Source organism: Notolepis coatsorum (genome assembly GCF_963971535.1).
Source record: "Notolepis coatsorum genome assembly, chromosome: 17".
NCBI lineage: Eukaryota > Metazoa > Chordata > Actinopteri > Aulopiformes > Paralepididae > Notolepis > Notolepis coatsorum.
Window position 1 is genome coordinate 15,832,162 of NC_140181.1, and position 17,790 is coordinate 15,849,951.

At 47.4% G+C, this 17,790-nt stretch overlaps 1 protein-coding gene across 1 annotated transcript in view; it reads right to left on the reverse strand.

The window, feature by feature from the left end:
- The window catches only part of LOC311243944 (nucleolar protein 4-like), a gene marked incomplete at both ends in the record, with an annotated part of 300,165 nt that overhangs the window by 19,057 nt on the left and 263,318 nt on the right, over window positions 1-17,790 (reverse strand). The window contains 1 exon segment of the mRNA XM_084333351.1: window positions 3,589-4,082. Coding sequence (XP_084189477.1) covers window positions 3,589-4,082 — 494 coding nt within the window.

Consider the following 17,790-nt stretch of genomic DNA (forward strand, 5'->3'; position numbering starts at 1 on the left):
TCAACACACAGCCCGCTGCCTCGGCGCACAAAGAGCGCACATTAATTAAACCGATCGCTCGCGTCCCTTCATCCGTCTCTCGCTAACTCTTCCACCTCCTCTCTTCTCCTCTCTCACTCTCTCCCCGTCATTCTCTCCCAAGTCCCCCTCATCCAGGGCCCATACCTGTCAACCCTCCCGTTTTTCCCGGGATTCTCCCGTATTTCAAGCTTCTCTCCCGCCGTCCTCCCGTTAAAATATTTTCCCGTATTTTTTCATTTTTTTTTAATTTATACAAAATGGCTGCAATTCCCCTCCGTGACAGGTGGCAGCAGTGTAGATTAGAACATTAGCAGAGGAAGTCAGACCGGAAGACGGTTGCCGACAAACTGTCGGGCAAAAGCTCACTCTCTGCCGTGGTTTCTCAGTGTATAATGTATGGTGCTCTCCCTCAACATGCAAGTAGGGTGAGACAACACCATTCTTTAGTCCAAATAATACCCTACTTTATACTATATTATTGTCATTCGTTTAATGTAAAGTCAGTCTTACATTGGCACTGCTTTACCGTTGCATTTACCCATAATCCATTGCTGTATTAGACCCATGTGCCAGTATAACTTTTGTAAAGTAATGAAGCGCAAATGTAACGTTAATCAATACACAATGAAACAATATCTTCATCTATATCACATGTCAAACAAGATTTCCGTTTTTCATTTCTACTCATTCATCCAAAACAAGACATCAATTCTACTTCTGCATGCACCGGGAGAATTGAGCTCATATAGCACAGATTTGGAGTTGATTACATGCCCCCCTTCCCACGGTATATAGAAAGAGACAATAAACACAAAAGTAACATAGGACACAATATACAACACACAGGACTATCTATGTACAATATAAACAGTACCTACAATTAAATTAATGAATGAATTAAATAAGAGGTAAAAGAGAACTTAGTGTAAATATTCCTTAATTTGTATGATAAGGCTGTCCCCGAAGCCTGTTTTTGGGATTCAAACTTCGTCAGGGTTCTTCGAACGGACGTTCGAACCTTAGTTTTTAATAAAAATAAATAAATAAAAAAGTATTCTCATTTTTCTTTATTATAATTTTTTTTTTTTTTTTTTTTTTTTTTTCATAACCTCAAACTAAATCCTCAATTTGAATAAAGTGATTAATCTGATTAAATGTCTTTTTTCTTTTATTAAATCAACTTCCAGCCCCCTGTCAAATGATGTCAACTGTCAGCCTGAATTAACATTCAGTATTCAATATTGTCTGATTCAATATTAACATTCAGTATTCAATATTGTCTGATTCAATATTAACATTCAGTATTCAAGTAGAACAGCTAGCTAGCCATTGTGGACACTCACCTTTCCACAGCTAAACGCACCTTGGTTGAGAAATGCAGGCTTCATTCTATGTTGTTTAGTCTATCTGTTCAGTACTGTTCAGTACTGTTTCAAGATGCACAATGAGATCTTCTGAGAGAATTGTTGAATAGATACACAAATGTTCTAGAATGTTTGATTATGACATCATACTGTGACATCACAAATGTTCTAGAATGTTCTATTATGACATCATACTGTGACATCACTACGGAACATGTTTGAGTGCCATTTGAATAATATAAATAATGTTTGGTAAGGCTGTCCCTGAAGCCTGTTTTTGGGATTCAAACTTTGTCAGGTTGAGAGAGAGAAGCTGTTGAGAGAGAGAGAGAGAGAGAGAGAGAGAGATAGAGATAGAGATAGAGATAGAGAGAGAGAGAGAGAGAGAGAGAGAGAGAGAGAGAGAGAGAGAGAGAGAGAGAGAGAGAGAGAGAGAGAGACACAGACAGAGAGAGAGAGAGAGAGAGAGAGACACACAGACAGAGAGAGAGAGACCTGGAAAGCGAACAGGCTCTTGGAATGGGTGTCTGGGAGGAAGTGGGGGGGTCTTTCGATGTTGATTAAACGGCAAGCAACTAATGTCATGAGTGCAAAATTAAAGGACAATAAATCTAATCTAACTGAAATTGTGTAGCACAGACCTTTCTATGGATCAAAACCTCAATATTATTATGGTGTAGTTAAAACTTCATGTATCCTTAATCCCTAGGCTAATGAGGCACTAAGATGTTAGTAAAAAAAATTGTGTCTGTCTCAGCTATTATTGGCAGCTTAGCCACGTGGAGAAGGAGGTGCTATGTGTACCCTTAAGTGTTCAGTGCTGCTTGACCCCGATACATTTGATTCCCTGTTTATGTAATATAATTTGTGGAACCAAATAAAGTATTAAAATGTGCGTGCACTGTGCACGAGTGCACATCTAGGGGCGGGGTGTAGATTTGGTCTCCCTGATGTTGACTCCTTAGCCACAGCCTTGGTTGTTTAATACTGGTGTAATAGTGTTTCATAACGGCCGGTGCGTGGGTCGGTGTGTGGGTCGGTGTGTGGGCCGGTGTGTGGGTCGGTGTGTGGGCCGGTGTGTGGGCCGGTGTGTGGGTCGGTGTGTGGGCCGGTGTGTGGGCCGGTGTGTGGGCCGGTGTGTGGGTCGGTGTGTGGGCCGGTGTGTGGGCCGGTGTGTGGGCCGGTGCGTGGGTCGGTGTGTGGGCCGGTGTGTGGGTCGGTGTGTGGGCCGGTGTGTGGGCCGGTGTGTGGGCCGGTGCGTGGGCCGGTGCGTGGGCCGGTGCGTGGGCCGGTGCGTGGGCCGGTGCGTGGGCCGGTGCGTGGGCCGGTGTGTGGGCCGGTGTGTGGGCCGGTGTGTGGGCCGGTGTGTGGGCCGGTGTGTGGGTCGGTGTGTGGGTCGGTGTGTGGGTCGGTGTGTGGGCCGGTGTGTGGGCTGAATGTCCCGGGCTGAATTTGTGTCCCAGTCCGCCCCTGCCCTCATCTCTCTCTCTCCCATCCGTCCATTACTCCTCTCTCTCTCTTTGTATTCCTCTCTCCTCCATTCGTTCTCTCTCCCGTCACCCTCTCCTTTCACCGGCGGTCGATGTCTTTCTCTGTCTCTCTGTCTCTGTCTCTGTTTCTCTCTCTCTCCTCTATCTCTCTCTCCTCTATCTCTCTCTCTCCCCTCTCTCGTTCCTTCAGCACGTACTGTAGTACTGATCCGGCCGCTTGCCGCGCTTTTACTCTGCACTGCACTTGGCTTTGGTGTGTGTGTGTGTGTGTGTGTGTGTGTGTGTGTGTGTGTGTGTGTGTGTGTGTGTATTTAGTAAACTTTGTAAAGTACAATATAAATGCAGTATGTTGTTGTTGAGTTCTATGACGCCAACTAAAGTATTCATAAACACTTTAAACACGTTTTTAAACATTTATTCCTACAAATTTGCACCACCTCTTCTACCAGATTTTGTGTATGTTGTATATCTTGTATAGTGTTTGGTCTTTATTCTTTGTGCTTTTTTACTGTATGAAGCACAATCTCAGGACCATACAGAACCAAGCATTTCACTATAATGTACCTTATATGTGACAAATAAAACAAAACTTGAACTCATGTTTAAACATCATCTCCCATTTACAATAACAGTGTGTGTGTGTGTGTGTGTGTGTGTGTGTGTGTGTGTGTGTGTGTGTGTGTGTGTGTGTGTGTGTGTGACCCTCTCCTCACCTTGCCCCCGTAGTCCCTGCCATCGCGGTCCAGTCGCAGCAGCTCGGCGGAGTGCACGTGGCCGCCGTGAGAGTGCACGTTGTGAGAGTGCGCGTTGTGAGAGTGTGCGTGCGTGTGAGGGGGGGCGTGCGTGTGCGGCAAGGGGAGGGGCAGGGCGGGGTGGGAGGCGAGGGGGGGGGCCTTGGTGGCCAGCGGGTACTTCCGGCGCAGCTCCTCGGGGGCGTCGGGGTGGAGCGAGCCCAGCAGGGCGGCCGCCGCCGCCGACACGGTGACGGGCAGGTGGGCAGGGAGGGGCAGGCGGGGGGGCGGGTCGCTCAGGTTCATGGGCTGCTGGTCCTCCGAGGACGAGGACGTGGGCGGCGTCCTGAAGTCCAGCGGGCTGGGGCCCCCGTTGACGACCTCGGTCTCCCTGACGACGGAGCCGTCGGTCGCCACGGAGGGAGGGGTCAGGGCCGGCAGGCCGTTGCCACTCCCACTTTCTGATGACGAGTCGTCTGGAGGGGAGGAGACACGAGAGGGACGTGTTAGATACGAAGACTGAAACACACACAGTGATGGGGGAGGCAGGATGGAGGGGAGGAGACACAAGAGGGACGTGTTAGATACGAAGACTGAAACACACACAGTGATGGGGGAGGCAGGATGGAGGGGAGGAGACACGAGAGGGACGTGTTAGATACGAAGACTGAAACACACACAGTGATGGGGGAGGCAGGATGGAGGGGAGGAGACACAAGAGGGACGTGTTAGATACGAAGACTGAAACACACACAGTGATGGGGGAGGCAGGATGGAGGGGAGGAGACACGAGAGGGACGTGTTAGATACGAAGACTGAAACACACACAGTGATGGGGGAGGCAGGATGGAGGGGAGGAGACACAAGAGGGACGTGTTAGATACGAAGACTGAAACACACACAGTGATGGGGGAGGCAGGATGGAGGGGAGGAGACACGAGAGGGACGTGTTAGATACGAAGACTGAAACACACACAGTGAGAGGGGAGGCAGGATGGAGGGGAGGAGACACGAGAGGGACGTGTTAGATACGAAGACTGAAACACACACAGTGAGAGGGGAGGCAGGATGGAGGGGAGGAGACACGAGAGGGACGTGTTAGATACGAAGACTGAAACACACACAGTGAGAGGGGAGGCAGGATGGAGGGGAGGAGACACAAGAGGGACGTGTTAGATACGAAGACTGAAACACACACAGTGAGAGGGGAGGCAGGATGGAGGGGAGGAGACACGAGAGGGACGTGTTAGATACGAAGACTGAAACACACACAGTGAGAGGGGAGGCAGGATGACTGAAACACACACAGTGAGAGGGGAGGCAGGATGACTGAAACACACACAGTGATGGGGGAGGCAGGATGGACTGAAACACACACAGTGATAGGGGAGGCAGGATGGACTGAAACACACACAGTGATAGGGGAGGCAGGATGACTGAAACACACACAGTGATAGGGGAGGCAGGATGGACTGAAACACACACAGTGAGAGGGGAGGCAGGATGGACTGAAACACACACAGTGATAGGGGAGGCAGGATGGACTGAAACACACACAGTGATAGGGGAGGCAGGATGACTGAAACACACACAGTGATAGGGGAGGCAGGATGGCCTGGAGCCTCGGGAGTCGGGACCCAACATTTTCCTTAGTCATTAAGTCGCGACCCACATTTTTTTTATATATATAAAAATAACATTTGCAGTAATACGCAATCTTTCAAAACATGAAAAAAACACACAAAAGTGCAACAAACGTGCAACTATTGCTAAAAACCCAATGAAATAAAAGAATAATAAATAATATATGCTTCTTAGCAGATTTCTTAGCTTAACATAACAGACCTAAGTTTGGGGGAACTAATGGGATAACTGGGGTTGCAACAAAAGTGCAACTAAGGGCTAAAAACACAATGAAATAAAATAATAATAATAATAATAATAATAATAATAATAATAATAATAATAATAATAATAATAATAATAATAATAATAATAATAATAATAATAATAATAATAATAATAATAATAATAATAATAAATAATATATCCTTCTTAGCAGACTTCTTAGCTTAACATCCCAGGGAACTAATGGGATAACTGGGGATGTTGTTTGCTCCTGACAAGAGTCTCAGGCTGAGGTTAGACTAGTGTATTCCTGGCGTTTTTTTATACGTTTTTGACGACGTATGATGTCCTATCTACACAGAAACGCGTTTTTTGGCGTTTTTTTGTGGATACGGCTGAAACGCAAAATTGTGTTTGCGTTTGGAGATACGCAAAAAAAACGCCAGGAATACAGCGTGTAGTCAGCACGGAGCAGTTGTTGCGAAAACGCCCATGCGCAGTAGATACCATCTGCGTGCCCTTCCTGTGTACAGTGTGTGTGACAGAGCTCCGTGTCCCAAATAGCTTCAGCTACCATGTGTTGTCAAGTTATTGTTATAAGGACCCCAGTCCAAGCTACAACAGTCTGCATTCCCTTAACAATTGTTTGTATTGAGCCGTATTGTATTGTACCCATATGCAATATGTTAAATAAAGTTTACATCCATTCATTCTGCTAGCATTACCGATTGCATGAACTGGCTAACGTGAGCTATCAGGATTCAGACCCTGTTAGCTCAGAGTTCCTCTTTCAACTTAACAAGCATTAAACAAAATGGCCCAGTCATCTATTCACCTTTGTTTAATACACACAGCGTTGTCTCTAATGTTATCTAACTACTGATAGCTCGCGATATCATCAGTTTTGATGCTGGCTAAGTAGCGTGAGCTAACGTTAGCTTCTAGCCACAATGCTATATTGTTATAATGGCATACTCCATTGACGTTAGCATGCAGCTAACAATGCTACCGCTAACAATGCTACCGAGCGTTTTTTAGACTAAAACTATCCGCTCTTGGTGGTCACTTGTGTTGATGTTAGTTTTGTTTCATCAACAAATGACAAGCAGAACACACAGTGAATGTATCCGTTTTGTTTATTGCACTTTTATTAGGCTTTGCTGAAAGATTATTGCTGCATTGAGTAAACAAGATGGTGGCGCGGCATAGGCTGCCTTATTGACATTTTCTATGGTGGAGCTTCCACCAGGAAGTGTATTGGCACATTCGTTCTGATTGGTTGAAATTGCCTTCATGTTTGCCACCTACTGCCACCTACTGCTTTGGCAGTGTACTACATCAGTGTGCTTGGCTGACAAAAACGAAAAAAAAAACGAAAGTGTGACTCGAGGCGCATGACGTCGCGGCGATACGCGGCGATGCGTATAAGAAAACAATACGAAGATGATACGAAAGGTGTAACCTCAGCCTAAAAGTCTGGGGTGATGGTAGACAAAGCAACTCTGAGGTCATGCTCAATGTCCAATCTGTTCCTCTGCTCTGTCTTCAGCTGGACCAGAGCTGAGAAGCCACTTTCACAAAGATAGGTAGTGCAAAAAAAGAAAGTAATAAAATAAAAAATTCAAAAATTACTTTTTTTTTTCACACATCCGCAACCCACTCAAAATGGCCCCGCGACCCACTTTTGGGTCGCGACCCACCAGTTGAGAAACACTGGCCTAGAGGTAAAGAGGCCGGCCAGTAAGCGAAAGGTTGCCGGTTTGATCCCCACCACTGACAGGAGCTGTGAGCTGCTGTGACTGAAGGGTAGCTGGTATTATATCTACGGTGCCCACCATCCTGCACCTTGTGCCCTTGAGCAACTGAACCCCAAAACTGCTCCAGAGTGACCCTGCTCTCTGATGAAATGCATAATTGATGTGTGTTTGTACATGTGACTGTGTGGATGTGTAACTAGGAGGGATATGAGGACTGTGTGTGTGTGTGTAACTAGGAGGATATGAGGACTGTGTGTGTGTAACTAGGAGGATATGAGGACTGTGTACAGTATGTGTAACTAGGAGGATATGAGGACTGTGTGTATGTGTAACTAGGAGGGATATGAGGAGTGTGTGTATGTGTAACTAGGAGGGATATGAGGAGTGTGTGTACAGTATGTGTAACTAGGAGGGATATGAGGACTGTGTGTGTGTGTAACTAGGAGGGATATGAGGAGTGTGTGTATGTGTAACTAGGAGGGATATGAGGAGTGTGTGTGTGTGTAACTAGGAGGGATATGAGGAGTGTGTGTACAGTATGTGTAACTAGGAGGGATATGAGGACTGTGTGTGTGTGTAACTAGGAGGGATATGAGGAGTGTGTGTATGTGTAACTAGGAGGGATATGAGGAGTGTGTGTGTGTGTAACTAGGAGGGATATGAGGACTGTGTACAGTATGTGTAACTAGGAGGGATATGAGGACTGTGTACAGTATGTGTAACTAGGAGGGATATGAGGACTGTGTGTGTATGTGCCTAAGTGAGCATCGTCTCCTTGCATGAGGCATTTATATGAATCCCACTGGCGTCCTTCCCTGGCACAGAGCTCTTTATTGGGTTTCAGTAGCTATAAATGGGTTGTAACCCTTTCACTACCACATTACCAAAGGGTTAACCATGTCACTGCGGCAATACAGAAGGTTAACCCTTTCACTGCCACACGACAAAGGGTTAACCCTTTCACAACCACATTACAGAAGGTTAACCTTCTGTAGTGTGGTAGCGAAAGGGTTAATAAGAACCTCAATGAAAATGTGAAATGTATTGCTGTATGTATGTCTGTATATGTTCTTACACAAGGCATCTGGATGAGTTCCAGGTGTGTCTTTCCCTTACATAGAGCTCTCAATTTGTGTTTTGTCTTTTGTGTGTCATTTATGAATATTTTCCATATGCGTAAAAATACAAAAGTTGACACTGTGCCACAGTTAACTGAAAATAGATATCTCAAATAGATAAGTAAATAATATGCATGTCAACTATTTTACACAAGTATTGATTGAAGATGATTGAAGGTGGTTCAGTGCCACTGTTATATTATTTGGGGATGACCCCTTAAAGTATGATTATCATCATAATCAGTATGCACAGAAAGCAACCCCCATTAACACTCTCTCACTCTCTCACACACACACACACACACACACACACACACACACACACACACACACACACACACACACACACACACACACACACACACACACACACACACACACACACACACACACACACACACACACACACACACACACACACACACACACACACACACACACACACACACACACAGTCCTCATTTCCTTTCATAGTCTCCTGAGATCTCATTAAGAAAAAAAAGAAAAGAAAAAGTAATTGTTTACCTCATGTCCCTAGACATACTGTCCTGCTATATACAGTGCTGATTACTGCTCTATTGTCCTGCTATACACAGTGCTGATTACTACTGTACTGTCCTGCTATATACAGTGCTGATTACCGCTGTACTGTCCTGCTATACACAGTGCTGATTACTGCTCTATTGTCCTGCTATATACAGTGCTGATTACTACTGTACTGTCCTGCTATATACAGTGCTGATTACCGCTGTACTGTCCTGCTATATACAGTGCTGATTACCGCTGTACTGTCCTGCTATATACAGTGCTGATTACCGCTGTACTGTCCTGCTATATACAGTGCTGATTACTGCTGATGATCTGTTTTCCTGCAGGTTCCTTTTATTATGTTTTACATTTGATCATCATCACTCTACTTCCTTAATGTTCATATCAGATCCCTCCTGACGTTTAGTCCAAACAACCTGTTCATTCAGACACACCTCACCCCTGTGGAGCTGGACATGTTTCATTTGGCTTTTACACAGACAAGCAGGCAGACAAACAGGCAGACAGACAGACAAGCAGGCAGGCATGCAGGCAGGCAGGCAGGCAGACAGACAGACAGACAGACAGACAGACAGACAGACAGACAGACAGACAGACAGACAGACAGACAGACAGACAGACAGACAGACAGACAGACAGACAGACAGACAAGCAGGCAGGCATGCAGACAGACAGACATAATCAACAAAACAATGGGCTAGATCCACAAAGAATGGATTGCACGGTGCTAATTGCACCCTTACTTACAATTCATTATGAATTCTCTCTGGTCTGCATCCCCTTAACAATTGTGTGTATTGAGCCGTACTGTATTGTACCCATTCTGCAATCTGTTAATACACATTTTTATTTTTGCAATCCATTCTTTGTGGATCTAGCCCAATGTGTTTCTGCCAAGTCTGACTGACTGATTGGCTGATGGGCTGCATGAACTGGCAACTGGATGGCTAGCTGGGTGACTGGTTGGGTGACTGGATGACTGGCTGGCTGGCTTGATGGCTGACTGGGTGACTGGATGGCTGGCTCACTGGCTGGGTGACTGGATGGCTCACTGGCTGGGTGACTGGCTGGCTGGTTGACTGACTGGATGGCTGGCTGGCTGGCTGGCTGACTGGATGGCTGACTGATTGAGTAGATGGGTATGTGTGATTGGTGAACTTAAATATTTTATTATATAATATTTGTAGGTGTTATTGAGGTGTATTGTATTGTTTTATTGTATTGTATTGTATTAATTGTATTGTATTGATTTTATTGTATTGTATTGATTTGTGTGGACCCCAGTAATAGTAGCCTATGCCTGTGGCAATGGCTAATGGGGATCCGAATAAACTAAACTAAACTAAACTAAACTGGCTGGGTGGCTGGTTGACTGACTGGATGGCTTGTTTCCACTTGACTGATAGTAGTAGATTGTCCATGTACACACAGCCTCAGCTAAACACACACAGGGAAGATGTACACCCATACAACTAGCCAGGGGCGGGCGCACACACACACACACACACACACACACACACACACACACACACACACACACACACACACACACACACACACACACACACACACACACACACACACACACACACACACACACACACACACACACACACACACACACACACACACACACACACACACACACACACACACACACACACACACACACACACACACACACACACACACACATTTTATAAGGAGGGACTATTGGGTCCTGAGAGGAAAGCATTCTTTTCCTGAGCACACACACACACACACACACACACAACCCCTGCGAGTTGGGCTGTAGGAGAGTGGCTCACGTGCCTCACAAGCTGTGTGTGTCATTGCATGCACAGCAAGGGGCAGTATTGGGTCAGCTTTCCTCCCTCTCCAAAGCCTCCAGAGAGAGAGAGAGAGAGAGAGAGAGAGAGAGAGAAGAGAGAGAGAGAGAGAGAGAGAGAGAGAGAGAGAGAGAGAGAGAGAGAGAGAGAGACAAAGAGAGGGGCAGATAGAGATATAGTGGAGACAGATATAGATAAAAAGAGAGAGATAGGGGAGAGATAGAGGAGATATATATAGGAGAGATAGATACAAATAGAGACATAGAAATAGAGAGATATATAGATACAAAGAGAGATAAATAGAGATAGAGGAGAGATATAGATACAAAGAGAGTATAGAGGAGAGAGATAGATACAAAGAGAGAGATATGGAGAGATAGGAGATATATACTGTAGATACAAAGAGAGATATACCGTAGAGAGAGAGAGAGAGAGGAGAGATATATAGATACAAAGAGAGATATCTGTATATAGAGAGAGGAGAGAGATATAGATAGAAAGAGAGAAGAAAGAGAGATATAGATAGATAGAGGAGAGAGATAGATCAAAGAGATATATATAGGAAATAGATATAGATACAAAGAGAGAGAGAGAGAGAGAGGAGAGAGAGAGAGAGAGATGAGAGAGAGAGAGAGAGAGAGATAGATACAAAGAGAGATAGATATAATGAGGAGAGAAATAGATAGAAAGAGAGAGATATAGGGAGAGATAGAGAATATAGATATATAGATACAAAGAGAGAGATAGAGAGATAGAGGAGAGAGGAGAGATACAAGGAGATAGAGGAGAGAGATATAGATACAAAGAGAGAGATAGAGAGATATAGAGGGAGAGATATAGATACAAAGAGAGAGATATAGAGATATAGAGGAGAGATATAGATACAAAGAGAGAGATAGTGAGAGATAGAGAGAGATAGAGGATGGAGTATAGATACAAAGAGGTAGAGAGAGATAGAGGATAGAGATATAGATACAAAGAGAGAGATAGAGGAGAGAGATATATATACAAAGAGAGAGATAGAGAGAGGTAGAGGAGAGATATAGATACAAAGAGAGAGATAGAGAGAGGATAGAGGAGAGGGTTGATGATAGAATGTGTCATTCTGTGGCGGTGCTGCTGAGAGGGGGTGGAGTAGAAAGCACTGCAGAGAGAGAGAGAGAGAGAGAGAGAGAGAGATAGAGAAGAGAGAGAGAGAGAGAGAGAGAGAGAGAGAGAGAGAGAGAGAGAGAGAGAGAGAGAGAGAGAGAGAGAGAGAGAGAGAGAGAGGGGCTGGGAGGGGGGTAGCCTGATGAGGGAAGGAGGTCAGGAGGGGTGGGGGGGTTGGGCAAGGGAGGTGGAGAGGGTCAGGGCTCAGGGAGAGAGGGAACAGGAGGAGGGATGAGAGAGAGAGAGAGAAAAGCAGGGGATTGAGAGAGGGGGAGGGGGGGGATAGGGGAGGGAGAGCGCGAGAGTAGAGAGGGATGGAGAGAGACTGAGAGGAAGGGACAGGCAGGGAGGAAGGGAGAGATGGTGGGATGGAGAGAGGGAGGGGAGGGATGGAGAGAGGGGCACAGAGGAATAGAAAGAGCTAAAAGGCAGGATGGGGGGGGTGGTTGGTTAGGAAACGAGAGGAAGGAGCAGAAAAAGGAGAGAGAGAGAGGAGAAGAGAGAGAGGTTGGGAGCTGTAGGACAGCATGAAGAGCGTGTATTTATGAGTGTATAAGGAGTATTCATGCGTTGAGACTAAGGCCAACCTAATGCCTGCCAGCTCAACACAAATCCCCCTCAGCAGAATGGCCACCGGCATTGCCCCTCTCTCTGTCTCTCTCTCTTCCTTTATCCATCTCTCTCCGCCTCTCTGTCTGTCTCTCTTCCTTTATCCATCGCTCTCTCCCTCTCTGCCTGTCTCTCTTTCTTTATCCATCTTTCTCCCTCTCTCCCTCTCTGTCTATCTCTCTTTCTTTATCCATCTCTCTCTCCCCCTCTGTCTGTCTCTCTTTGTTATCCCTCTATCTCTCTCTCCCTCTCTGTCTGTCGCTCTTTCTTTCTCTCTCTGTCTCTCTCTCTCTCTCTCTCTCCCTCCGTCTGTCCCTCTTTCTCTCTTCTCCTTCTCTGCAGATCCTTCCTTCTCTTCCCTCCCTCTCTGCTGGGTGGGAACCTCTACACTCTTCTGCTAATTTCCCTCCCTCCCCTCCCTCCCTCCCTCCCTTTTCCCTCCATCCCATTTTCCCGACATCCCTCTCCTCCTAACATCCGTGCCTGTGTGCCGCTAACACAGGGAGGGGTCCTCCTGCTTTCTCCCTCTGCGCCTCTCCCTATCCTCCTCTCCTCCTCTCCTCCTCTCCTCCTCTCCTCCCCCTTGCCAGATCTTAAAGGGACAAGGGTCCCCTCCTCTGCCATGTGTGCAGCAGCATCTCTCCAGGCTGCAGCTGGGAACAGGAACAGTGCCGGTCAGTGCTCCCCCAGTACTGGCAAGCTCTGTGTGTTTGGGGCTCCACACTTAATGGCCATAATGGCTTTATGACTGGATGCGTCGTACAAAAAACAAGCATGGGTGGCTGGCTAGCTGGGTGATGGGCTGCTGGCTGGGGTGCTGGCTGGCTGGATGGATGGCTGTGGCTGGGGATGAGTAACTGGCTGGGTGACTGGATGGCTGGCTGGCTGGCTGAGTGACTGGCTGGCTGGCTGCTGGATGGATGGCTGGCTGGATGAGTAACTGGCTGGGTGACTGGATGCTGGCTGGCTGGCTGAGTGACTGGCTGGCTGGCTGGCTGGCTGGATGGTTGGCTAGCTAGCTGGGTGGCTGGGTGGCAGGCTGGCTGGCTGGCTGGGTGACTGGATGGCTGGCTGGCTAGCTGAATGACTGCTGGCTGAGTGACTGGCTGGCTGGCTGGCTGGCTGGATGGTTGGCTAGCTAGCTGGGTGGCTGGATGGCAGGGTGACTGGATGGCTGGCTGGCTGGCTGAGTGACTGGATGGCTGCTGGCTAGCTGAATGACTGGCTGGCTGAGTGACTGGCTGGCTGGCTGGCTGAGTGACTGCTGGCTGGCTGGCTGAGTGACTGGCTGGCTGGCTAGCTGAATGACTGGCTGGCTGAGTGACTGGCTGCTGGCTGGCTGGCTGAGTGACTGGCTGGCTGGCTGGCTGAGTGACTGGCTGGCTGGCTAGCTGAATGACTGGCTGGCTGAGTGACTGGCTGGCTGACTGGCTGGCTGAGTGACTGGCTGGCTGGCTGGCTGAGTGACTGGGTGACTGGATGGCTGGCTGAGTGACTGGGTGACTGGATGGCTGGCTGAGTGACTGGGTGACTGGATGGCTGGCTGAGTGACTGGCTGGATGGCTGGCTGGCTGAGTGACTGGCTGGCTGGCTGGCTGGCTGAGTGACTGGCTGGGTTGGCTGGCTGAGTGACTGGCTGGCTGGCTGGCTGGCTGGCTGAGTGACTGGGTGACTGGATGGCTGGCTGAGTGACTGGCTGGCTGGCTGAGTGACTGGCTGGTTGGCTGGCTGAGTGGTGGCTTTTATGCTTGAAATCAGTTGACCACAAATGAGATACAAAGACAAAAATAACATTAACCCAAGAGCCAGGACACACAAACATATCAACAACTGGAACGGATTCATTCCGTCTTTCATCAAGGACTCGTCCGTCCATAAAAGCATACTGTGTATATGAAAGAGATACAGCCACAGTAATGTGGTTAGCACCGGGACACTGAAGATAACGTTGGGTACTTTTATTTTTTGCTGATGTCTCTGTTTCAACACGGTTTGTCAATATTCAAAAGCTGACAGTCTGTCCTTTCGCCACGTATTCAGCTTTCTATTGTTAAATCTATATGAGGCTGTAATATGATGAGCCAAAAGCAAAGGCACACGTTTGAGCTTACTGTACTAATGCTAACGATCATATAGAATATTGTAGATCATAGAAAGATTTGGAATATAATGGAAACACATGACTTGATGGAAACCTCACATACAAACACTGCTGTACAAAATCATTCATAACCGACAACCGACAAACAGAATATACACAGGCCTACTCTCCCCTCTCTCTCTATCCTTCCTTCCTCCCCTTCAATCCCTACTTCATCCCCCCACTCCACTATCCCTTTGCTCAGTATTTCCCTACCTGCTGCTTCCATACTTTTTTCTTCCCTTCCCCCCTCCCCCCTCCTCCACCCCTCCCTCTCCCCTCCCTCCCTCCCTCCCTCTCCTCCTTCCCTCCCTCTCTCCTCCTTCCCGCCCTCCTCCATCCCTGCCTCTCTCCTCCATCCCTTCCTCTCCCTCTCCTTCCATCTCTCCATCTATTCCTCCATCCCACCACCATCCCTCCACCTCCCCCATCCCCTCCCTCCTTCACTCCCTCTCTCATCCCCTCCCTCCCTCTCCCCTCCTTCCCCCCTCTCTCCTCTCCTCCCTCCTCTGTCCCTCTCTCCTCACCTCGTTCCCTCTCCCCTCCCTCTCCTCCTTCCCTTCCTCCCTCCTCTCCTCCCTCCCTCCTCTTCTCCCTCCCTCCTCCCCTCCCTCCCTTCCTTCCTTCCCTCCATCTCTCCTCTCCTCCCTCCCTCCTAAATCCCTCTCTCCTCTCCTCCCTCCCTCCCTCTCCCCTCCTTCCCTCCCTCTCTCCTCTCCTCCCTGCACAATCCCTCTCTCCTCCCCTCCCTCCCGCTCCTCCTCCCCCTCCGTCTCTGCCTCCCTCCCTCCCTCTCCTGCAGGTATAGAGAAGTGACTGTGATACATGGTGGTGTTTAGCAGGCTGAGGGGCACTAGGGCACAGGAGACACCTCGTGTGTTTAAAGAGGGTAAAGGTCTCTATGCGCCAAGGACACACAAACACATACACACACACACACAGGTACAGCACACTCTGGTACACAGGAGGAGAGCATCTTTATGCACGCACGCACGCACACACACACACACACACACACACACACACACACACACACACACACACACACACACACACACACACACACACACACACACACACACACACACACACAACACACACACACACACACACACACACACACACACACACACACACACACACACACACACACACACACACCACACACACACACACACACACACACACACACACACACGCGCGCGCGCGTCAAAGTCCCAGGGGTAGCAGACCAGGTAGACTGGGGCTCAGACGATCAATCAATGTTTTACCCATAATCCACTGGGACACAGGAAGGAAGTAGAAAACACTGCATCAGCCAACATGACAACAGTGTGTGTGTATATATCTATCTGTGTGTGTGTTTGTGTGCATCTATCTGTGAGAGTATGCGTGTGTGTGTGTGTGTGTGTGTGTGTGTGTGTGCATCTATCTGTGAGAGTATGCGTGTGTGTGTGTGTGTGTGTATGTGTGTGTGTGTGTGTGTGTGTGTGTGTGTGTGTGACGTGTGTGTGTGTGACGTGTGCGTGTGTGTGTGTGTATCTATCTGTGAGAGAGTGTGTGTGTGTGTGTGTGTGTGTGTGTGTGTGTGTGTGTGTGTGTGTGTGTGTGTGTGTGTGTGTGTGTGTGTGTGTGTGTGTGTGTGTGTGTGTGTGTGCTTGACACACTGCAGTGAGCATCCTGGCAATTGCGTCGTTATGACCTGTGGATGGCTGTATTTATTATGGAGCTGTTAGTTTGTAGCAGTGCAGAGGGCATTAAACAGGTGGGCCCCTTCACACATAGTAAATCACACTGGCCTACTTCCTTTCAATTTACTCCATTTTCACCCAGCAAGTCACATGGAAGAAAGGATTATGGGAAACCGTGATGTGTGCAGCATGTGTGTGTTGTTTCTTTTTTACATGCTCGTAATCCGCTGAGTACATTAATGATGAAAGTGCAGCACGGTCCTGTTCAGATTTTGCCCCAGTTATTATGCTTAGATTTTATGCAATTTACCTTGAGCCACAGTGGCTTGCGGTAAATGCTAATAATAGAATGAATCAACACCATATACACAAATCACCATAATCACCACGGAATAGCAGAGTATTAAAGAAGCGCGTTGGACTATAACAATACACTGGTGGAAATTATTAAACACATGTGTAAAAGATTTAGTAAAAAAAAAAAAAAGTATGCTTACTTGCGGCCCGGGGCATTTCATACAGAGAAGTTATCGCAACATAGAACTTCCTAATCCAATCAATTCTTAAGGCCTAACTAAATCATATCTAAGACCTTTTTAAGACTTTCACACCTAAAGGTCCGGACCAAATTAATGTTTTTGTTACATTGTTTACAATTTGGTCCAATAGGTTCACTTTCACACTGCAATGATGCCAGCGGACCAAAGGACTTCAGGTGGCAGACCTACGTCCTGTCGTCATCACCCGCATGGTCTCTTGACACTGGTACTTGACACTGATTGGCTGGTGGATGAGCGTGGTCTCCCTATTCTTGACACTGATTGGCTGGTGGATGAGCGTGGTCTCCCTATACTTGACACTGATTGGTTTGTGGACGAGCGTGCATCTGACGTAGTATGGTCTAAAATGTATATCACGGTATAATTTGAAGCATAGAGTGTAACTTAAATTTCTATATACTGTAAATGCTTCTGAAGGGGTAAACCACTGGTATGGCAGCTATTACTGTACGCTTCACATGACTTACTTACGCCTATCGCTCCTTTCGGGGGAGCATAGGCCGTCGACAACAGTTCGCCAGGGTCCTCTGTCCTGTGCTTTGCTTTCCAGCCGTTTCCATGTCAGTCCGCTCTGTGTGATGTCTGTCTCACCCTCTTAAGATCTTTTAGCGTATACTGTACTTATCTAAGGGAAAAGGATTTGGCAACGTTCCGTCCTCCATTCTTCACTCTTCCGTTCATGCCAATAAAGCTCGTTCCACTCGGATCATTTTGATTCGTCAGACACCCTCAGCGTACAGTAGCTCTACCTCACGGTATTCGCGACGTCGCTCATGACTGAGTGGGAGATATACTGTACATGTTTCTGCATTCAGAGTAACAAATCACTAATTAAAAAATGAACCATATATCAGCTTATTCGATCTTAACTCCGGGCCGGAACGTGAACGAGGGAAAACACTGCATCAGTATGATTTAATAATCGTCACGGCGG